This window comes from Mytilus galloprovincialis, chromosome 9, assembly GCF_965363235.1.
Source record: "Mytilus galloprovincialis chromosome 9, xbMytGall1.hap1.1, whole genome shotgun sequence".
Classification (NCBI taxonomy): Eukaryota; Metazoa; Mollusca; class Bivalvia; order Mytilida; family Mytilidae; genus Mytilus; species Mytilus galloprovincialis.
Window position 1 is genome coordinate 28,501,722 of NC_134846.1, and position 25,750 is coordinate 28,527,471.

A 25,750-nucleotide genomic window follows, 5' to 3' on the forward strand; every position below is an offset into this window, starting at 1 on the left:
TTGTATCTGACAACATCATAAAACATGAGCCCCTAAGAATATGTGTTGATCATATAGGTATGTATTCATCTTCCAAAATTGACCAACTTTAACAATGTGGACTAGAATAGAATTCATGATGATAATCTCTCTTTTTTGTTGATACTTTAGTGCTGATATTTGTTTCTAATAACGATTTCTCTATAAGATCTTTAGCCTTTTGCTTAAAACGCAAAAAAGGTAATAATCATCATTTAAAGTCAATAACTTGTATAAAAGTAAGCGAACAATTTTGGCAAAATGTGATTTTAATGTAGAACTCTGCTTGCTGATAACGTTTGCTATAGAAAGTGGTTATTGATACCTTACAGTTTTGAAGATGACAGATAATAGCAGGTATTACATTCTTGATTGTCTATGAATTTTATGTTGTTGTGTCACTTTTTTAGTTTTAAAGTTTTGAATTGGAAAATAATTAGTTTCTTGTTCTTTGTGAAAGGCAATAAATATAAAATTGACTGAAATATGTTTTTCAAGCGCCTAATTATTTTGTAGAAAACATAGTAATACTGGCGAGAAAAAAATATTTAAAACTAGATTGTGACCTGAATAGAACAGCCTACACAAGGTAGATCAATTTTGGCTTTAAGGAGATTCAATCTCAGTCTTAATACTAAAAGCAAATTGAATTTTGGAAAAGTCTGGTAAAAATAAAACTACCTTTAAGTAAAATTTGAACACCTAATATCAGCCTTGTTGGTCGATAGACTCTTAAAGGAACTCATCATAGATACTAGTATTTAACTTTTATACGTCAAAAGCGCGTTTTGACAGGCTGATTATGGGATCATTAATTAATGCAATTAACGTGATTTACAATTAGAATTAAAACCTTTATTTTTCTCATGAAACGTTCAATTGTTAAAATATCACAATCAAACAGTTTTTGTTGCACTTCGTTGTTTCCCTCGGTTTAAGTTAGTAACCCGGATTTGTTTTCTCTCAATCGCTAAATGACTTTTGAGCAGTAGTTAACACTCGTAAATGTTTACTAAACTCTTTGTTTTGTGTAAACAAAAAACAGTCATTAAATATGAACTTAAAATATCCAAATGTATCCCAAACATAATGTTTTTTGCTTTTTTTTAATTTCTAAAGGCGCACTTTTTTCAGTTTGGAGCGCTGTCGTGCTTCATAAAAAAATATGTTCTATTCAAAGCGTGTACGCCCCTTATAAAACTACAAAAATAAACTTTCAATTCTAAATTGACGTGCTACTTAGACGGCAATGTCTTATAAAGTCTGTATTGGTTCCACAAGTTCTATAGGCTCGTTCGTTAATTAAAATATATATGATGATGAAATGGCGTGCTGAAATAATATTTAGGAAATTCATTTCAGTATGAATGTCCTACAACTCCCTTTTTGTTTCATTTATAAAAGTTTTGAATAAAGTGACTGGAATCTTTAACTCAACGTAAAGCAATCAAGTTTTATGTAGATAAATAAAAAGCTAAATTGCTCGATTTCTGGCACCATAATGCTTTCACTGAATTATGTCATTGCACGAACCAAAGCATTTTTTTTACCCTAGTTTAGTATTTAGTGTCCCAGTCTCTTAACTACAACTTAAATTGTCATTTACAACATCGAGACTGAAACGTATATGGCCTATCAATTTCTTTTGAGTGTAGGATATCGTGTTTGAAATTGGCACTACTTCATATCATGTTTATAGAAGCTAAATATCTGTTATATCAATATGAAGGTTGTCTTCAATGTTTCTGGGGTTCACTGCCACTGCATGTATATATATGAATTATTTGTTACTTTGAGAGTTTTTTTCTTTAAAGAAAACAACATGTAAAATTCTTTAACTTTAATAAATTTAGTTTGTTATGATTGACTGATCCATTATTATTGTAAATGTGGCAGATCGTTTTTTTTTTCTCTCATTCATTCGTATGTTTTAATGGATGGCATGTGACTTTAAATGATAGTAAAAAATATATTAATTGAATATGCAGTTAAAAGTTAACAGTAAGGCCTACAACAATAAGCAAACTCCTTATCATACAACCAGCTTTACATGATTGTTTGTTAGTCTGTGTGTTGTTTGCAGTTGTTAAAATTTGTCCGTAATTTTTAATCATTTTTCTGAGATATTTTTAAGGAATTAAGTAAGGACATTGAATAGATGTTTTTAAAATCACAATTTAAAGACTCATCAAAAATAAGTGTTTCACGGTATCCTAACCATGACTAAATGTTGATAGTTTTTTCATTTTATTTCTTCAGGTGCATAGTTATGTCTATTTCTTATCGAATACAGCTGTATTGAAATGACTTCAATTTTACCAGTTTCTTATAAACAAGTCAAATCAGACTATTATATATTATTGACACAAGATGCAAAAAGATACCAACGGGTCAAGTCAAGAAACTAAGTGACATTAGAAGACAATACAATTTACCGTCAATAAACCCCTAAAGATTAATCTGATGATTGGCAATACAAACTCCAGATCATTCCATAATGTTTCTCATGCCATGAAAATTTCACCCCATGACAAGCAACTTTCAGCAGAGAAACAACATGATGTTTGAAGTTATAAACACTTGTTACAAGCAACTGCAAACTTCAATCAAAATGATAAATTCCTCTAGACCTACATATGCTATAAAGTTTACCACTTAGTTTGAACTAGTATTAGCCAATTGCATAACTTGTGCTTTATTTAAAGAAGAATGAAGAATAAAACATGCTTATTGAAACCACAACATGATTTGCTTTCATTTTAAGTGATCATTAATCCATCAAAAACATTGCTACAGTTATTACTCCAGTTAGAACTGCACCTTACGAATCATTTTACGCTTTTGTGTAATGTTTAAATGTTCAATATAGAAATAAGAAGATGTGGTATGATTGCCAATTAGTCTAAACTCTCAACAAGAGACCAAATTGACACAGCAATTCACAACTATACGTCACTGTAAGGCCTCCGACATAAAGTTAAACTCATACCGTCGGAAGGGGACGATAAATGGCTGACCCGTGTTAAGAGACAGCCATATCTCTTGCACGTTAAAGACACCCTTGTAGATTTCGAAAAAGAGTAGGCTAATGCCGCTACACCTGCAAAGTGGAAAGGGATTAATATAAGTTGCAAAACTTGTTTCCCAATCCACTATAAATAAATATGTTTAAACTAAACTCATACCGCATAAAAGATTAAGACATTATGACAAATGTAAAACAATTCAAACGAGAAAAAAATAATGAACGAAAAACAAACATGATATACAACAACAACCACTGAATTACAGGCTCCAGACGATACATTTAATAGTTCAGAATCTCTATTAGTACTTGTGCAAATACAAAATTATTTTGAACGTTGTTTCTGTCTGTTTTTAAATTTCTGATATTAGAAATGCACTAGCATCGACATTAATAAGGGCCAAGCCGTGGTCATTAAAATAACTAATTCCTTCACACATATACATACAGATTATCAGAAGCGGTCATAATCAGTCGGTGTTTTGATTTACTTTCGGTATAAATCATATTTCAGTCCTGTTTTAAACAATAGAGGGGGCTTTTAGAACTGTCCTCTGATTATAAGCTTGCAGGCAAGGATAGTTTGAGTCCTACTAGGAAGTAAAACTAACAGGAGGTAAACTTATGCGGCGAGTTTTTATCTTCGAAGTCTCGGAGAGCAATATCGAAAATGTATCTGCATACTGGGAGCTTAAATATATCTCAGTGATTTCTCAGTGATAAAGCCAGAAAGTTCTCTGGAAAGTTAATTAAACTGTATCTACACTACGTGTGTTAAGTGACTTATGAAAAAGAATCTATTTAATTTTGTTTCTTATTTCAGAAATAGATTGAACGTTTCAGAAATAACAGTTTAACAGCTAATTAATTTCCACGAGAAAACAAAGTTATCAAACAACTAATACTTCGGATCATTTACTTTATACTCTGTTGGAGAAAAACAGTAATTTAATTTGCCATTTGTTAAAAATCAAAGTTCACATTAACTCGATAGTCTATATAATCTCCTGCATCAGTGATGCTGACTTCGTTTGCTTTTCTCTGAGGACGTTAAAAAGTAGTTATTATAGTTACATACGCCACAGAAACAAATTATCGGGGCGGCAAATTTTTCTGCGTCTTCGATAATTACTCAATATGCATGCATGAATGTTGCGTGAATAAGTTTATATTTATTTTTCAGACGAAGCTACAGAAATAATGTTGTAATTGCATATATGGATAATGAAAGTTAACGAAAATGATAAATTTTATTTGTTTTCTGGTGATGTTCTATGAATTTGTGACATTTACTTTTGGAAACAACGTTATCCGTTTAGGATATTTAACCGGATCGGAACAATTAGGTAAATATTACCAGCGCCCTGGTCAATCTATATCAGGTGCATTAACCTTTGCATTGGACGAAATTAATTCAGACTCAACAATATTACCAAATCATACGCTAGTTTTCACATCTGCAGAAACATATGGTAGTGAAAAGGAGAGTATTCGGCAAACAGTGGAATTATTAAAACATAATATTTCCGTTTATATAGGACCTCAGGAAACATGTATACACGAAGGAAGGATAGCTTCTGCATTCAATCTTCCTATGGTTTCATATGTAAGTAATTTATTATTAAACTAAGTGTGTGTGTGTGTAGTGTTTTGAAGGACTCATGTTTGTCATTTTGTCTTCTCTGCCTTTAACCATGTTGTTTTCAATCACATTTTTGTCTACTTCATATCTTACTTTTTTTTATCTAGCATGTTATTATTTCACTGATAAGTCTTATGTAAACGAAACGCACGTCTAGCGTACTAAATTGTAATCCTGGTACCTTTGATAACTATTATTGCTATTTGTGGCTACCTAAAATAGAAAAATACATTTTTACGTACCTTTTCCGATGAACTGTCAGTTTACTAGAAATAATAGTTCGCAAAAGCAAATGAATGAATATACGTAAATAAACTCATCACAGATAACAAGGTTGACGTTTTTTATTTACGCCAGACCCGCGTTTCGTCTACAAAAGACTCATCAGTGACGAAATTTGGAATGGTCTCATTATGTTAACGGGAGACTGGATTTACACATATATATACAAATAACAATGCTGCTTTTAAAACTATTTTAATGATTTAATTTTTTACTTATATATGATTTATTTCAAGGCTAATTGACAAATTACGATTTAAAACAAGTGGCACTACCTGTAGTTATCCATATATCTTTACTAAGACAACTTGCACCCATAAGACATGTAAGGGGTCAAAGCATAACAATTATATGTATTAACAACAATATAATGCTGACATTTATATTTACGTAAAACAAAACATTAAACACATTCGCATCAAATGACCTCAAGTTCCCCCTGTCCTCAATTCCATAGGAGCCTAAAGATTTCAATTGCTGACTAGTTGTTAGATACATATATTTTATTTTATTATCATAAAATTAATGTAAAATAGAAGATATATGTTGTGCATGTGTCAATGAGACAAAAATAGAAAACACAGGAAAAATTACAGTTAAATTCAATATTTTCGGCACAAATAAGGACTAGTTTTTACTATTTTTTGTTAAGTTGCAACAACTTCCTCTGATAATGTTGTCAGTGATTATTATACTTTTTTGCATGTTTACAGTCTCTTAAAAGTTGTGAGATTATATACATAACGTTTGATTTCGATTTTACCTGATAACACCAGAAATACGTGGCATAATAACATCGTTGTCATATTCTTTTCTTCATTTGTCAATTTTTTTGCCATGGTTTTCTTTCATCTTACATAAGAATGTACTTAAGATGCAGCAACAGGGCCTTTAATTGTTATTGTATGGATATGTTTTATGACTTTCCGTTATAATGATTAAGATTAGTTTTGTCAGTTTTCCTGATGTTCATTAATTATATGTTTTTCGTCAATGATAAGACATGTATCTCACATTTTAACAAATTAATTTCCGTTAGTCATTAAAACAGTGTCGACTTATAATTTTATTGTTGAAATTTCGCCTAGAATATTGGTTTGGTGTTTCCACACTACCGACTATCTTACATCTTATGTTTTGGACCATCACAGAATAAAGATACACAACATGATAGAGCTAAGAACATTTAATCATGATAAAAATTCGCTGCATCAAACAATTTTATTAATTTTATATTGACATAAAAACTATAAAATCTTTTGGGTATCCTTTGTTATCATGAGTAGTTTTAGAACATGTATTTTCATTATAAATCGTCTTCTTATCACCACGTTTCATGGGTTATTATTCTACTCACATAAAGACTTAATTGTGTTAGAAGTAGAACCAATTTCATATGTAATGATTCTGAATTAGACATACATTGTAGATAATCCTTATAAATATGTAAATTGGATATTTTTTTTCTTGTTTCATTGATGTTTTACAACAGTTAATACTGTAAGTTATAAAGTGTAACATATATTATATATGTCAATATGAAATAAAAAAAAAAAAAAAAGAGGTGGCCAATAAGACATGATAGTTTTGCTTTTCAGTATTGACTGGAGTTTCTCCTTTAGAATCCCTGTCGATTAAATATCATCATTATTATAGTCATCTTTTGATAGTTTCAACCTGTCATTAATGTTACTGAAAAAATCATTATAATAAAAAAATCATTTTTTTTTGGGGTCTACAATGTTATCAATTGTTGTTTATTTTAAAAAGATTTATAAAGTCCAGAGTTTGTGCTGTCTGTCTGTAACTTGTAAAGTATTTATGGAAACAGATAGTTTAAAAAATAAAATATTTCTATATATTTAAAGCCTTCTAAAGAAAAACAAAATTAGTCATGTTTGCATAATTTCTTCTGTTCTTAAATTTCTTCCGTTTATTTTTACAAATTGTAGACTCATGTAATTTAGTATAATCGGCAAGGTCAGGTAGAAGTATTTTGAGGGTGATTTTCATATAAGTCTCCATATCTTACATCTACAATTCTAAGACTTCAACCACCGAACAGTAACTTCGAGCTAATCTTTATCCGATTAAAGAATGATTTGTTTCATAATAAACTAGGATACATATACTTACATGGTGATCTAGTTAGTTTTAAGTGAAAATATCCTTTAAACTTAAAAGCAAATTGGTAGCTTAAAATTTAAGTGTTGAACTCTATGTACGGATATTCATATTTGGTATTTGTATTCATTTGGAAGTAATGTTCTTGTGAATTTCTATTACTATGACTGATCATGATACAAACTTCAGAATTGAATCCGAATTCTCTGAAATTGAAATTTCTAACGTATTATGTCAAATAAAGATGCGCTGATTGACATTATCTTAAATTGCTGCATTTTCATTCTTCCACTTCTATCAGACACATGGGGTTTGTAAATAAATGTAAAAAATTCAATAACTAGGTTGATTTTCAATTCAGTAAGTTCGCAAAGATAAAATAAGAACGGATCGGTTTTACATTTTAAAAGACGTGTTTAATTGATTTTTAGAGGCCAATAACAACTTCGTTAAAGAGAAAATTACCCAAGATTATAGGAAGTAAGCCATAAAGAACTAGACAATTAGTTAAAACGAAAATAATGAAAATCAGATATTTCGATAAATATTACAAACAAGGAATCTGAATAAAAAAAACTAAAGATTAGTTGACTATTAAACCTTTGACGATGTAAAAAGTAAAATCACAAAAATACTGAACTTCGAGGACAGTTCAAAACGAAAAGTCCCTAATCAAATGGCAAAATCAAAAGCTCAAACACAAACTAATGGACAACATCTGTCATATTCATATGAATTAATTATTCAAAGCAAAGAAGTCAAATCAAATTTAGGAATTATTTTTCGTTAATTATCTTTTATCATTTTGACTAGGTGCCAAACATTTTACCTCCATAAACATATACGAGATTTTTTACTTAACTTAAACAGCCGAAATTCAAAGAGTAGAGAGCAATTCAATGTGTGTTAAAATGTTATATTGTGACTAGTATTTATTTGTTGATTTCATGTTCCAATTGACGATTACAATACACACAATTTTGATGTTTAAAAAAAAATCTAAATGAATTTGACTCACTAACGGAATCAGATACGTATTTTTAAAAGTTAAAAAACAAAGATGACAAAACCATTGCCTAAAGAAAGTCTGAAAACTATTTTCAGCTTTTAATTGTTCTAGAACAGAAAAAAATCCGGTCACAATCCTTAGGACCATATAGGAAACCTGTCTTTTTCAATAAAGGATACTTGGCTAAAATAAAAAGAAATCTGTAATGTAGATGTATTTAGTTCAATTTCTTTTATTAACTGCCACTACTGTATAAATCGCCTGTCACACTGAGGTTGTAAGTTGGAACTCGGTACGCTTTGGTGCTTTCGACTCAATCTTTATTGACTATGATTGTCAATTGTCCTATGGAAGTTTTTAACGACCTTGCAGCTATACAGCCCTTGCACGGTCTGTCAATTTTCCTACTGAACTTCGATGGTTCTCTCTGGGCATTCTAGCTTTCTACACCAATTAAAATGACTTCCCAGAAAAAGCGAAATATTCTGAAAATTGCATTGAACACCAAGCAATCTATGAAGCAAAATCAACCGTTTGAGTGACGCATACGGTGTATATGATTTATACCATTCCTCTGTTTCTCCTAAAAAAAATATTAAAAAGATAGTTATTATCTGATTTTGTTTTGGCCCCAACAACACGACGGCCTACTTCCGAAGAAGAAATCTTTTTACCTTTCTGTTTCACCCGAGTTCAACTTCATTTTTTATGAGATTTGGATTGCTAAATTAAATGTTTTTGTTGCCGTTATGTGGACCCTTATTGTCCTTTTTGAATTGTTGCTGATGGCCATGATGTGGTCTATTGTAAACTTTTGAAAGCACCCATGAGTATCCTTGTGTTAATCGATTTTATCAATAGCTAAACTAATATTAAGCTAGTCTAAACTTGCATTGTTTAGGACTAACCATATTTGATCTTTTAATAGTTCACAATAAAATGTGAGCTAACAGAAATATAAAAGATGCATGACAACATGCCATGCGATAATTAATTTTTATAATAATTGAAGAGTTTAGTTTTTAGTAAAATTTCACATTTACGAAAGTGTTTAATAGGTAAATCTACGTTGTTTAGTCACTGGTAAAGATCGAGTTGAATAATGAAGATCATCATACTAGATCTTCTTACTTTCATAGTAAGAATTATTTTTTACTGAATGACTCTTTCTGCTAAATGCAAAAGACTTTACTTTAATAATATCCTCCCGTCTAATGCCAACATTAACTTTGATATAAGAACATCTTTGTACGACTCATTTCGTTTCAGTTACTTAACAGGATTTGCTATTATAGAATACAGGAACCATTATAATACTTTGGTTAGGAATAATAATTGGCTAAAAACCACTTGAGATATTCCAGCTACAGTTTACTGCTTATAAAGCCTTTAAAAAATAGACTGATTACTAACAGTGCAAATGTGAGTAACCGCTTTATCTGGACGAAAATACTTGAAGGAATACATACAACTTTTTTATAAATTGATTTAACTGTTTTCTCCCTCGGAAAACGATTAATTAATTTTTTCTTGGTTTATGATATGAATTATCACAAGGTATCGGTTTTTAATGATTAATTGGCTTTTGATGATCTTTGTCTGTTCTGAAGACTATATAAATAAGACAAATGTCTACACAATCCAGTATGATTGTAACAAATATTTTGATTACTCAGATTACTTCAACAAAGAAATTATATTCCGGTTTCATGTGATAGAATGCTTATGGTGTTTGGACATCAAAATAAGTGACATGGGGTCAGTATAACTCCACACCATTTCTGTAAAACAAATTAAGACAGATGATTAAATCGTCGAAATGATTTATGAAGCAGTGGACTTTTATAGGGACTGAATAACGATAACCTTGGGTCAGACATGACATACAAGCTTTTACATAAAGACACTGTTTGATAACACTTAGAAGATCGAATCATGTGGCACTAACACTTTCATTACCAATATGGCTAAACCGTATCTACTGTACACTAAAATAGACTAAGTTAATTTACAGGTTAAGAATTCCGTACACGAAAGTTTGACGCGGGGAAATTGCTTTACGTTTGTATTGAGACAATACAATCTGCCTATATATATATTAGTGTTGCTGTTAATATGATCAGGGGAAGGCGTAGGTAAACCTTCGTTTGTATTTTTTTTTCTTTTATTTGAACATGGTTGAAGAGTAAATATTCGATAAATTTTGATAATGTTTTATATTAAATATTTTTCAAGCTACGCATTCATGTTTGTCATTCAAGTTATTTGTCGTTATTGACTATAACTTACACGTTTCATAATTAGAGGTCGGTCATTTAAAGACGTATCAACCGTATCATATACGTTGACGCATACGCATCTGCAGATTTACCAATAAACATTATGTGATCCCGAGCTCTAATTGTATAGACTTTCAATAATGCAGATGGGCAACTGATTAATTATAATGCTATTATCTAATTGTGTAGCTGACTTAATTGTAGGAAAAGAGGGTCGAAAGATACCACTGGGACAGAGGGAAAACATATGATAGCCTAAGCTCGGGATCACAATATATTGTTTGGTATATCTGCAGATGCGTATACGTCAACGTATATCATACGGTTGATACGTTTTTAAATAACCGACCTCTTATAATAGACAGAAACCAACGCCGACAACCACTGGATTACAGACTTTTAACTCGGTACTGGCTCATACTTAATACTATGACAGTAACGGTGTTTTCACGTGTCAAAACTTATTTTTTTATTTTAGATGTTTTTTTCTGCTTTGTATTGATCTGATCAGCAGAGACCTTTTCAACTAATTTTTATAGTTTGTTCTTTTGTTGTACTGTAGCACCACTGTCCCAGGTTTGGGGAGGGTTGAGCAATCACATACATGCTTCCCACAACCACATTATTTATGCGCCTGTGCCAAGTAAGGAACCTGCAATTCAGTGGTTTTCGTTGGTTCATACCTGTCATATTTTTTTTCGCAAATTATTTTGAAATAAATAGGCCGTTAGTTTTTGAATTGAATTGTTTCATATTTTCATGTCGGGGTCTTTTATAGCCGTTGGGATATTTTCCCTAATTGATAAAGGCCGTAAGATTGCCTATAAAGGTTTATATCTACTTCATTTACACTTTCATGGATCATTGTCTCGTTGTATATCATACTAAATCTTTTTAAATAAACAATGTGGTGCGGTTAGACATGTTTGTGAGCTCTCTACAATCCCAAATTACCTGGACAGTGGTGTTTAAGCACAATCTTAACACTATATAGTTCCTTCAGGAATCAATATTTTGCTTATTATGTGTGTTCGTAAGATTCATTCACCAATAAAATATGTCTGTCAATATTAGCAAATAGTTGCGATAACACCAAATAACCAATCAACCAATATATTCACTCGCATCAATATAATTGTCATTAAAATTTGCTTATTAATTTTAATTACGAAATTGTTAATCTTTACAGCTGAATCATTCAATTCTGGTTTTGTACATTTCACTTGACTTCGATGGTCTAGCTATATACAGTGTACGAAGCATATCCATATTTTTGTGACATAAACATTCAAAGGGAAATAAATAGTATTCTGGTTCAATAGCTTGCAATTTTTCTCTTTTCTTATTTTTAAAGGAACTAATAAGATAACGTTATATATATTTTAAGCTATTGTTCAAAATTTTTTCTTGTAAAGTTTGGATGGAAGACATTTTTGTCATCATAACTAAACTTTGACATTCAGATAACAAGTCAATTATAGACACTGATTGCATTTCCTTAAACATTCAGTCGGTGATTGTTATCAATTTTCATTTCCTTAAATGTGCAAAGACTATTTTCATTTTATATTTAAATGAATTCTATAATTCGGATTGATCTTTTAAGACAATCCTTTTTACAAGGTTAAAATAAAAGATTGAGATCACTTTCATGACACATGTGTCGAAATGCTTAAGCAAATTGTAATTAATCGCAATCAGTTTAATATAATGACAATCAAAACAATTTTTGCATTCGATTAACATTGATGTTGTTGGGACAATTGTTTCAAACGTAAAGTACGTATCTCTAGGTATCATATTGTCATTTTTGCTATGTGTAAGTAATTAAAATCTTTTAAAGGGTTTATGTTCGGTTTGAAATCTTAGAAATTGAAATTGATATTGAACTCTACAATTTTTCAATTAGCGCATGTACTTTTTCATACATACTACTGTTTTATAATGTATAATCCTGCAACAGCCATATACAAATCCATACTAAACTTATATTTCTATTTCTAGCGGAAATGCGATTAGTTTAATATAATGACAATCAAAACAATAATTGCATTCGATTAACCTCGATGCTGTTTGGACAATTGTTTCAAACGTAAAGTACGTAAATCTAGGTATCATATTATCATTTTTGCTATCTGTAAGTAATCAAAATCTTTTAAAGGGTTTGTGTTCGGTTTGAAATCTTAAAAATTGAAATTGATATTGAACTTTACAATTTTTCAATTAGCGCATGTACTTTTTCATACATACTACTGTTTTATAATGTATAATCCTGCAACAGCCATATACAAATCCATACTAAACTTATATTTCTATTTCTAGCGGAAATGCTTAGATTTATAGAACTATTTCAGATGTCAATTAAGATGTTGCTCATCAGTTCATAGCTTTATGTATGTCTATTTATATCAGAACGTCATCTTTTGTGTTAATAAATTGCATACACGGAATAAATCACAGCAGTTTTATAAATTGCTCACACGAACTTCAATTTATAAGTTTCCAATAATTACTTATGCAATATATTGTACAAGCGGATGAAAGTTGTAATTGAAATTTCCAAAAGGTGGCTTTTAGTAATTGGTTAAATTTTCACAGTACCTACTGGAAACTGAACGGAAATGAAAATATTTTTCTCTATTAATCATGCATTTGATATTAAGATTACATAAAAGCTATAGTTCTATTATGATCTTTTCAAACTGAGAATCGGAGGAAATTCAGTGCAGTTGAATTTGTTTGGTATATCATTTGTTAACCCGTAAGTAGTAGAGTTCAGTCACTTGGGTTTCGTGCCTTAAGTCATTTATTTCAACATGAGAAAAACAGGGAGGGATAGTCATGAAATAAATATTCAAATTGCACATATATATTGCATAAAAGCAAGTTGTTTATAGCATTTTGTATCTAATGCCATGATCAAGTTTCCACGTTGTTCTTTAATTCGACCGGTATTATTATACTCGTATCTTTCTATATGCCAAGTGTTACATTACAGATTCAATTCTCCATGGTTCTCTGTGTGGACAATGGCTTTTCAACAATAAAACGGCCGAAAAACAATTATGCTTCCATGAAAAGCGATGTGTTATCCTTTATCGTATATTTTTCTAAGTATAATTTAGAAAAGAAGGTGTTTTGTTTGGATTAACATATCATTCAAAATATGTGTGTCTTATCGTTGCTGTTTTCGAATGTACTTTGTACAAATATGTTCCCGTTCATATTAAATAACAAAATACATTTTGGATTTTAGTATTTATTGAATCATAATTTTGAAGTAGCCAAAGAATATAATCTGGAAGTGCATGCAGTGATTTTAATATGTGAGAACTCAATGTTATTTTCATAATTTTTAGTGGGGTTCAAAACCACATTCATTCGTCCCGATGGTATCACCAGCCCAGCAGTCAACACTTCGGTGTTGACATGAATATCAATCATAAGGTCATTTTTATAAATTTCTTGTTAGAAAACTTTGATTTTTTCGATAAAACTAAGGATTTTCATATCCCAGCAATAGATTACCATAGACGTATTTGTTGTTTGGCTTTATAACTATTTTGATCTGAGCGTCACTAATGAGCCTTATGTAGTCAAAACGCGCGTTTGGCGTATTGAATTATAATCCTGATACCCTTGATAACTATTTACACCACTGGGTTGATGCCACTGCTGGTGGAAGTTTCGTCCCCGAGGGTATCACCAGCCCATAGTCAGAACTTTGGTGTTGACATGAATATCAATCATATGGTCATTTTTATAAATTTCTTGTTAGAAAACTTTGAATTTGTCGATAAAACTAAGGATTTTCATATCCCAGGAATAGATTACCTTGGCCGTATTTGGCACAACTTTTTGAAATTTTGGGTCATCAATGCTCTTCAACTTGTTTGGCTTTATAACTATTTAGATCTAAGCGTCACTGATGAGTCTTATGTAGACGAAACGCGTGTCTGGCGTATTAAATCATAATCCTGGTACCTTTGATAACTATTATAAATCAAATTCCCTTTATTGATTTTAAAATGAAAAAGTAAGGCGATCCATCAAAATTAAATAAATCAAATGTTAGCAACTTAATAAAACTTGTCGTTCTTGTGCAGGTTTTATTCAGATTTATGTAAATTATCATTGTCATAGTCGAGAAAATTAACGTTCCAACTTTAAACTATGTAAAACCAACAATTTTTTAGCGCATTAAAATAAAAGGGTTCAAGGGGAAAAAATATCTTTGTGTCAATCTGCTACAATGGAATATTCCTATAATTTCATCTTGATTGAATTTATTGATCTTCTTTTGTCAGTACATGAACCAGTTATCAAACAGATTAAATTTGCATAATGTAATGGGTTTGAAGTAAATTAAATGACAACCCATCCGTTAAGCTGAGCGGGATTTATAAATACACAGCTACGTTAGGTATGAACGTTCAGCGTCTCAGTTTTAAATGACCGTCCGAAATGTCCGGGCTTCTATCCGTTCGATCTCATTTGTTGAGCCTAACTACATGAAACTTATTGATCTTTTTATCAGAATATTGTACTGAATATGCGCGATATATTGGCCATATCATTGTACGTTAATCAAACAACAATATGGACATTAATCAACTGCATGTTGATTATTCTTGAAAGTATATATTTTCAAAATAGGTTTCTCAGCATATCACAAATAAATTTTGTTTAATTATCAATTTCCATATTTATTCTGTACGACGAGTTGTAACTGAAGTGAAGTCATTTTTTTTTTTTAATCTATTAACAAGAGTCAATCATATATTTTTTGTTGCATTAATTTTTATGATATTTTTTTGTTTAGATTTTGTGATGATTTGTTCACGCTTATAATTGTGCATGACCTATAATATTTATTCATCTCAATCTTTTTAAATAAAAGTTGCGATGTTTTCTCTCATAAATTGCCAGTGATTAAGTCTTCCATTTTAGCATCAGATAAAGATGATCATTTTTATGGGTTTTTTTATTCAATGGGTCAATGAATGTTCTGTTTATGATATTTTAGAGACGTCATAACTGCATATACCACCCACTTAGAAATACATAAACCTGAATTGATTGTATTGCTTCTGAAGATAGTTTATTATTCCAGTTGTTATATCAGTTAAAGAAAACCAACATAAAATACTTACTTTTCTATAATTAAAGAGATGTCTCAGTGTTGATGATGAAGGCCGTGTCAATTCCTTCAGATTGCGAAAAATACTAGTATGTTTTGTCTGGTACAATCATTACTATAGGTATCAAAGGCTTTCATGCTAAAACAGAAGTCAATGCAACTTTATACCTAAAGGTATTAGCTCTCAATGGGGTTCTCAACGATTTGTGTTTTTAGTTTAACATTCGTGAGAATTTCTCATCACTTATGAACACTGAATATAACATTCATAACATATGTAAAATAAAAACAAAATTATGCCTTAATATGATTTTACTCTTGTATTTTGGTTGAGATGTGTACCTATTTGCTTTCTCAAGTCCTTGATTTTATGTCAATTGTGTATCATTGGCAATCATTAATGCAATATCATACTACCCTTGTATCATATCCACGATATTGGGTGGAAAACAAAAAAGTCTATTTTCCACAAATGTTATTTGACTATTAGAATATTTGTTACAAGATTATGACGCTTTTAGATCATTTGATTACCATTTATACGGTATTTGCTTTCTGATTATGTTATTTCTGCTCTAAATTTAACAAGATAAATTACGTCATCCATAAGAAAAGATATGAATGGTAATCATGAAAAGTTGAATTAAGTCTTGTCTGATTTGGTTCTTAAAAGAAACCATGCTGTATTTTCCTGTCTGAAATCTGAACAAAAGACACCATGCTATATTTTCCAGTATGAAATGTGAAAAAAGACACCATGCTGTATTTTCCAGTCTGATTTGTGAACCAATGACTCCATGTTGTATTTTCCGGTATGAAATGTGAAAAAAGACACCATGCCGTCTTTTCCAGTATGAAATCTGAAAAAAGACACCATGCTGTATTTTCCAGTCTGAAATCTGAATAAAAGACACCATGCTGTATTTTCCGGTATGAAATGTGAAAAAAGACACCATGCTGTATTTTCCGGTATGAGATTTGAAAAAAAGACACCATGCTGTATTTTCCAGTCTGAAATGTGAAAAAAAGACACCATGCCGTATTTTCCAGTATGAAATGTGAAAAAAGACACCATTCTGTATTTTCCAGTATGAAATGTGACTTGAAAAAGACACCATGCTGTAATTTCTAGTATGAAATGTGAAAAAAGACACCATGCTGTATTTTCCAGAATGAAATTGGAAAAAGACACCATGTGGTATTTTCTAGTATGAAATGTGAAAAAGACGAAGTCAACCAACTCAATTTAGAACAGATTTTCAATTCTTTGTATTTTCAGTAGCATTTTCTCATCAATTTATATGAGGAGGCTTAGCAAATCAAATCATATGATAAATGAAAATAAAAGTATTTCAGATTTTAGACGAGATGTTAAAAGTCTTCACTCTATCGTCATCTTTGGTTTCAAAACGTTTGAACTGGAGTTTTACTTCACAAAAACGTACGCTGACATAAAGGATGCATTTGATAAAGTTCAGTAAAATTATGTAAATCATTTGATGTTATAAGGAAATGAGAAATTAAAGTTTTCTACCGAAGTTTTAGAAAGGCAAAATACACTATATGTTCTGTACTACGTAATTGCTTTTGTCCAATCGCAAACTTTATATGATTCCAATATTGTTTTTATTTCGTTTGTTGTGAAAATCAAGTTAGTAGCATCTTGTCTTTTTCCTCCAATTGAAAGGTATTACCTGTCTCCATTAGATATGACAAAATATTAGTTTAAGACTAATTATAAAAAAGAAGATGTGGTGTGATTGCCAATGAAACAAATGTCCTCAAAAGACCCAAATGACACAGACATTAACAACTATAGGTCACCGTACGGCCTTCAACAATGAGCAAAGCCCATACCGCATAGTCAGCTATAAAAGGCCCCGATGAGAGTATATGATAATTAGTATGTTTTTATTGAGTGCAAAAGACTTTGGAGGAATACTTTGACGTGTACTTTTTTGTATCAGTGTGTTCACCACATTTGTTTTGTTGCTTTTAATGAATTATATTCTGAATAATTTTCATCACACATTCCTATAAGTTGTTGCTTATCATGTTATTTCCATTAAAACATCGTCTTCCCAGAGAACTACAGAAACGTTTCGTTTTTTTCTCTTATGTAAAATACATAATAAGTGCGCTATTCCTTTGCTATTTGTGTGTTTTGTTTTTTTTTACATGTTCTAATTTGCGTCATGGATAGATACACCATTAATTTGTGTTTATATCATTAAGTAACGACTGTTCCCTAATATTTTTAAAGTGAAACAAGACTTTGGCGTTATCTTAACCTAAAATTCCACTTATTATAAATTGGTGCTACAGGCCGCCGTATTGATCTTTTGCGTTCCCTAATCTTTGAACGGGGAATTTCATATAATATTAAGTATATCATAAATCATGCCAGTATCGTTTTTGAAACGCTGTTGATATCCCTCGAGGACTAACCGTCCAACAGCAGCGGTATAAATTTCGTGCGTTCGAAAAGTAAAAGTATAAAAACTCCCCTCTTGTTCATAGCTCCTTAAGTTGTTAAGTTTAAATTTTCCCGACGATGGTAAATCAAGATAAACGCCTAACTTGTTTATTTTCGTTGGCTTTTCTTCTTGTATGTTATGTTGTGGTTTCTATAAGGAAGTTACGTTGTGATTTTCTGTTACACAGTCCATTGGGGACACTTTTAGTTTTTATTTGACATATTATAAGTGACGGTTCTTTATTGTTATACTAGACCATATGTCAATGACATTGCTCCATTGTAAATTGATAAGCGTTTATGACAAGATAAACTACAACATAGATAAGTAATAACATCATACCATCATGTAGCAACGGAAACACTGTGACATTATTGTAAAAACAATTAAGTTACCCAAGACTCAGGCGCTTTGGAAATGACAAATATTTCCGCTTGAATATAAAAAGACAGTCAAAATTATTTCTCTAGTTTCCAGTTAGGGTCATGTCGACAATACCGGTATGGTTTTTTTGAAATTATCGACACGCTTACCGTCTACTGTCTCAATAATGGTATGAATCATATTATATATTTAAACTGTCAATTTCCTTTTGATAAAATAATGTAATTGTGTTGAAGCTTAGATTGCAGCTACCTGGGGACAAAGTTAACCTTAAACAGGATTTGCGGCTCTGGTTCTTTTAGTTTATGCGCTCTCCAACGTTGTTTAATTTTTTACTTTCAAAACTTGTGGCATCTATCGTAACTAATAAATTTTATCTCACAATGTCGTGTAGTGGGTACAGAAACATAACACAATTGTTATGAATAGGACTTCATTGCATTTTGTTTCTTTAAACTACCGAAAGTTGTTTGGTTGTCTTTTTGACTTACAGTTGTTTTAAGATTTCTTTTGAAAACAATTCCAACTTCACTGACAGAGGTAATCGTCAAATTTGCTGTCATAGATCTTTTTTAAAATCTTTTGCCTGAAAATCCATTATCCTTCGTGTTTTGTGTTATTCTGATCCTTAAATCTTTTAAATATATATTTTTTCAGTATTGTTCAGAGTCTGATGTGAGCAATAAGATCCAGTATCCAACATTTGGGAGGACAAAACCAACAGATTCTCAGATCTCACAAAGTGTAGTGTCAATTCTGAAAACATTCAACTGGAAAAAGATTACCTTCATACATTCCAACGATAAAGAATATAAACACACAGCAGAAACAATTTACCAGGTATACATCCTTTATAAAATTATTTCATCATAATGACATACTGCAAAGAAATTGTTTGTTACACTGCTTTTCCAGTGATTTTTTTTGGACGAGCGAGCGAAAATGTATTTGTTTGTTATCTTATCTTATATAACAAATGCGTGATCACATGACACGTATGTGGAGGGGAAACGATAACAGGTTCACTTGGGTCATATAGAAAATGTGATAGACCGCCATCTCCTGGCGTACGTCGACCATCATTATTCGTCGTCTGTTAATTTTTTCAAAATTTGTCTCCTCTGAAAATACTAGTTATCGGCGTTATTGTCCCTAAATGACGTTTTATTCAATTTTGTGCGATTTAAAAGAAAGAGAAAGCTGTTAAAGTCAGAAAAGTATCAGAATGACATTATCTAAATAAAAAAAAAGGTGAAACAGCCGAAATTGCCAGTCGACTAGGACTAGGTATAGGAGTTATTACATATGATTTTAACCAATTTCGCATTTGTTTGGCGAAAAAAATAATCAGACAACACATGATTTAGATTGTCCAAAGTAGAATGACCTTCATGAGTTTTATGCATCATGGTGTTGATAGATATACTCTTTTGTTTATCTTTTCATGTTTTATCTAGATAAAGGATTAAATATTCATTCGTAAATTTTGCGATGAAAATTTAATATTGGGATCAATCTCATATACGATACACTTTATTTAATATTATGTGAAATTGAACCTCCTTAAAACATATCAACTGAAACAAAGAACATCATTTAAGGCAGGTCGTTTGAATGAATAAAACGCAATAGCGATTTAAAGAATATGACCGATTATTTCTGTTATCGTTTTAAATATTGTACCTTATCAGTATTGTAAAGTGAAGTTAGTTCCAATCTTTTAACCCGATTCTGTCAATTTTTAAGTTTTTTTAAGGTAGACGTTTGTCAGTTTCCAAACGCCTCAATCAGTCTCAATCATTGGCTTATTTTTATCCACTTCCAATAAAACTGACCAACATGAAATATGCCCAAGTGTAGAAAGTGGTGTTAAATGACACCAATACTTTAACAGTCCCTGTCTTTTCAATTTCATAATGCATGTTTGTTTCTACTTATTTAACAGCATCTATAACTTATAATCGTTCATTTTGTAGCTGTTGTTGCAACACAATCTTACAGTTAGCTTTCGAAAAGTTTATGATGGGCCTTATTTCCATGGACATACTGAAAATCACTTCATACGGATCGTTTCAGAAACTTACATTGACACAAGAAGTAAGTACTTGTTTATTTTTCACAAATGCATATTTTAACTCATATATTTCTTTAAATGTAAGACCAAGATTCAATCTTAAGAAAATGTGACATGTCTGTCTTTCTGTGAATTTCTATCTGTTGTTTGAGCGCTGTTTCGGATTCACTGACGCTTATTTTATACACACAATCATCTCTTTCTTTAACCGTCTGTTTCTTTCTTGATGTAACCAGGAAATTGGTCTTTAAAAGGTTTACATAACGTATGCCCTGATTTTGATAATACCGTGATAGCTATAGAACGACCACATCTACTTTGATTAAAATACCATTGTAGGATTGTATAATTTATATGTCTGTTTTCAACTCTCATTTCTTCATTTAAAACAACTTTGCACCAAAATAGAATTGGACACTAATGTTGTCTGATATTTTCACATTTGTTAAATAAGTTTTCTTAACAGATGACATTTCTGTCTCCAATTGGATGACAATTGCACATTATTAGTCAGTTTCAAATCAGTATTCTCTTTCTGAATTATAGAGACTTAAATAATTGTGCATTAGGTTGATATCAAGCTATTAAATTCTTAGTGAAGAAATGTTTCAACTTTGTCGTTATTTAAAGAAAAGGACTGGTCGATAACTCGTTTATTAAATTATTAATAGAACAAAAAATGAATAAGAAATAACATTATAATAAATACTTATTAAACAAAAAATTGTCAAGATAATGGTGTAACTGGCACGCAATCAGTTATAGAAATATAGGGTCTTGATTTGAGGTCCATGGTCCACCAAACGAAAAATGCGGTCGAAGTTTAGAGGTCGGCTTATTAGCGCTTCTCCTTAGAAACCATATAAGAAAGGGACAAATATTTTTACAGGTACAACATGTCGTAACATTTTTATTTTATAAGGATGCGTTGATATTTTATGGGATTTTTCTTCCCTCTAATGTTTAAAATAAACTATATTACAAGTATTAGCCTTTCAAAAAGGGCTAGTCGTCTCTTATCTGATGAAAATGGAAAGTGATCTCCCTTTGTAGATTAATTCATTTACTAGAATAGCCACGTGCATCAATCAACAAATTTTACCACACACGTGAGGTCACACGTTATGAAGTAGTATATATTATCGTTTAACGTTGTTGTTTACGAAACTCCAGAAAATTCGGCTATTTATTGATAAAAGTTACCTGTGTACCAATTTCATGAATATGCATGATTAATGACCAGGCAAAATCTAATTGCTAAAATGAAGAGGACAAATCCGACACTCTACGGGATTGAAGGACATTTACTAGGTTTGGACTGTCCTAACCAATCAATAAACTTTGCTTATTCACGTCTCGTAATATCTTCCAATCAGGTAGTAAGAAGCATTCACTCACTGACTGTCCATCGTTCAATTCTTAATATCGTCTCCTAGGAGACGATAATGATTTAACTCATTAACCGTATATTGTAGAGACTTCCGGTCTTTGAGCTTGATGTCCTTGCTGAAATAGGAAATAGCAAAATATCTCCCTTATTCCAGGCAAAAGTATATTGAAACAGTACATTTTATGAATCAGCGTAGAGAATTCTTTCGTTTATTATATTTTTGGAATTATTGTTGTATAAGCTATCAAAATGCTACTTTTTAATTTTTATCAAAATTTTCTGATTTTCTTCTTTGAATGAAGCCATCAATTGTTTTCTAAAGAACTAATTTTTAATTAACTTATTAGGAACCTTAATAACAAGTTCATAAAAGAAAAAGAAAAACATATTATTTCTCCGATTGAAATGCAAGACGATCTTTATTCTTAACGTTTTCTACGTGATTACAAAGCACTTAATCAAAATCAACATTTTTTCTTAAATCACTTCTTAAACATTCTTTGATGTTGATGTAGCAGTGTTCTAAAACTTTAATAATGTCATATCATAATATATAAATAACACATAGCTGAGAGGATGATAGAGCTGACTGTTACCCCGAGAAAACATTGCCAATCGCGGCGAAGCCAAGGTTGGCGAAGGGATATAATTACGATACTGTTGTCAAGTCATTAAAGATTGCATATTTTGGCGTTAATATTGAGTCACTGATAAGGTCTTTGCATCGGAACTAAACACATTTATTCTAAAATACAGTTGTTGGCATGACACGGGTTATGTTCTTCTCATATATGTTATGATGGTATGATACTAAACCCCTAACGGGAAGGATTGTGCCTGATGTTCATATGATGAAATCATAATCTTTCAGTCAGTTTAATTGAAGTCTGGAGCTGGCATGTCAGTTAACTGCTAGTAGTCTGTTGTTATTTATGTATTATTGTCATTTTGTTTATTTTCTTTGGTTACATCTTCTGACATCAGACTCGGATTTCTCTTGAACTGAATTTTAATGTGCGTATTGTTATGCGTTTACTTTACTACATTGGTTAGAGGTATAGGGGGAGGGTTGAGATCTCACAAACATGTTTAACCCCGCCGCATTTTTGCGCCTGTCCCAAGTCAGGAGCCTCTGGCCTTTGTTAGTCTTGTATTATTTTAATTTTAGTTTCTTGTGTACAATTTGGAAATTAGTATGGCGTTCATTATCACTGGACTAGTATATATTTGTTTAGGGGCCAGCTGAAGGACGCCTCCGGGTGCGGGAATTTCTCGCTACATTGAAGACCTGTTGGTGATCCTCTGCTGTTGTTGTTTTTTATTTGGTCGGGTTGTTGTCTCTTTGACACATTCCCCATTTCCATTCTCAATTTTAATGCTTTCTCGAGGAGTACCAATCTGCTCTATCACCCTCTCACCTATGTGTTTTTCAATTTATTATACTGAACGTCCTATCATCATTGTCTTTTACAGATGAATTTTATTTAAAAATATTTTTCATGACGTCACGTATATAATAGCAATGTTACGGGTATTAGAAAAATCAACAGATGTGTAGCTAGACGTTTTATTATTTTATTTTGACATGCAGTCAAATAATAAAATCAAAACCAAAACGTAGAACTTTAGATTGTCTATAACTACTTGATGTACATTCAATTCATTGTCCTTTAAATTATCAATTTTTGATTGGTCTGTTTTTATTAATGCAAAAAATGCGACAGGGTTATAATCACAATAATTTAAACTGGCATTTTGAAATTTTTTATATGAATTACTAGTAAAAAGTGTTTTTCATATTATCGCAAAACCACAAATCGCATTTTAGTCCATATTGACAAAATCGCAATAATAAATGCACGCCATTATTTTTTAATTTACAGCATTGGAATGTATGTTGCATTGTTTTAGAACATTAAAAGGCTAGTACTACACTATTGTGATTGTGTTATTCTATTCAAAATAACATTGATTTAGAAAATGTGGTTTGCGACTGATTAGAAAAAGTTTAGTACAGACAATTATGCAATTGTTGTTCTTGCAATCATCACAAGCATGTAACTGATCGCAAAACCGTATGCGTTATATTGCAATGATGTTACAGTCAAGGTAAACTGCTAAATCACTTATGTATCTGTCACTGGAAGAAATGCCTAACCAAGAAATGCGTTATAATATTGTTTGTAGACATGGTTCATGCTTTTTGACAATGTGTAAGTAATAAGGTTTTAATGCCCTGTACCAAGTCAGAAAAATGGACATTGTTATATTGTAGTTCGTTTCTGTGTGTGTTACATTTTAATGTTGTGTTTCTGTTGTGTCGTAGTTCTCTTATATTTGATACGTTTCCCTCAGTTTTAGTTTGCAACCTGGATTTGTGTTTTTTCTATCGATTTATGAATTTCGAACAGCAGTAAACTACTGTTGCCTTTATTTAATAATGTGTCCAAAACAACAAAGCGGACTTCCATTTTAATAATCTAATTTGTTTATTAAATATGCCTTTATACTTGGATGACTCAAGGCCAACCATGAATTATACCGAAGGTATATGAAAGATCGAAAGGATTTTATTAACGATGCAATTGTCACAAGGTATAAAATTATAGTGTGTGCCATTGTCATTGCTAATGTGTTTTTTTTTTTTTTTTTTTTTTTTTTTTTCAAATATAATGGTTCAAAATGTTTGTCCTAATATCTAAATGTTATAGCTATGAAACTATTAGATGAGTATCGTTAGTACAATTCAACTTTTATCTTTGCTATAGATATTTCGTTATCTATTTTAAATAAAAGAAGAAAATATATGATTATAATTCAGTCAATTTCAGAAATCTCTATCATCGTTAAAACATTGATGGCTGTTTTTTATATATGTTTTTGTTTATTCATGAGTGATAAAAGGTTTTTGAATAAACATTCGTTGGAAAACTTTAAAACAAATTCAAAAGAAATCCAAATATTTACTGGAAAAAAATCTTAACTGTTGTAAAGCAATAGTGAAGACTCCCATGTTAGAATTGTTTCAGCAATAAAAGAACTTCAACTCTGTTGTTATACTTTGATCTAAGTAAACTAATTCTTCGAGTTGTGTGTATAGTATAAGTTTAATAATGTATCAAAAAGTAAACGTATCATCCAAGTCATTTGAAGCACTAGCTCAAAATCATAAAATTACAGACAAATTGAATACGTGCTATTGAAATATTCACAATCAAAGCTCGTATGAAAACTGTAAGCTTGACTGAAATCAACTAATTATACTCTTACAAGTTATGCAATTAAGCAATTATTGGTTTGGTTTCTATACTTATTTTGTAACTTCATATTGTGTACTTCCATTAATCAATATTATATGGGAACGGTTCAGCATTAAGTTTATTTGTTTTTCCGTAGACCGGCATATCGTCCGTGATTATCCCTTTCTTCTCATTCCAATTACTGTGTTGTATAGTTATCAGGTGTTTGATTGACTCTGTGCAATTGAATAACTGTTTATCAAAATACCCGGGCCGATTTGTCAGAAGTCCTATGTCTATACTATGGTTAACTATATTTTTATGTTTTAATGTCATTAATGTTAAGTTCTGAACTGACATCATATTTTTTTACAAGAAAATTCCCAGGGAACCTCTGTTAGATGAAACGAATATACGAAGACAACATTCTAGCATCTTAACAACCAAATAAGCTGATTACTTAATTTTGTTTTACCAGAACAGGTGATGTTTAGACTATAACACTAAATACGGGCTTGAAGAACGAAACATATTCTATATTTGCAAATGAAGAAGGCAATACATCTAATGGACTATTTTGTTTCTAGTAAAAGCTAAATATTATAACAATTATATAATATTATTTTAGCTACAAAATCATATGGATTATGCTTTTCTGTGGATTAGA

General features: G+C 31.0%; 1 protein-coding gene across 2 annotated transcripts in view; it reads left to right on the plus strand.

Annotated features, from left to right (window-relative positions):
* LOC143044740 (guanylate cyclase 32E-like) overlaps positions 1 to 25,750 on the plus strand; it is a 109,307-nt gene that overhangs the window by 46,136 nt on the left and 37,421 nt on the right. For both annotated transcript variants that reach the window (XM_076216865.1, XM_076216866.1), the window contains exons 2-4: positions 4,227 to 4,649; positions 19,038 to 19,220; positions 20,357 to 20,477. In XM_076216865.1, the coding sequence (XP_076072980.1) occupies positions 4,284 to 4,649; positions 19,038 to 19,220; positions 20,357 to 20,477 (670 nt within the window). In that variant the 5' untranslated portion in view covers positions 4,227 to 4,283. The remainder of the gene's footprint in view (positions 1 to 4,226; positions 4,650 to 19,037; positions 19,221 to 20,356; positions 20,478 to 25,750) is intronic.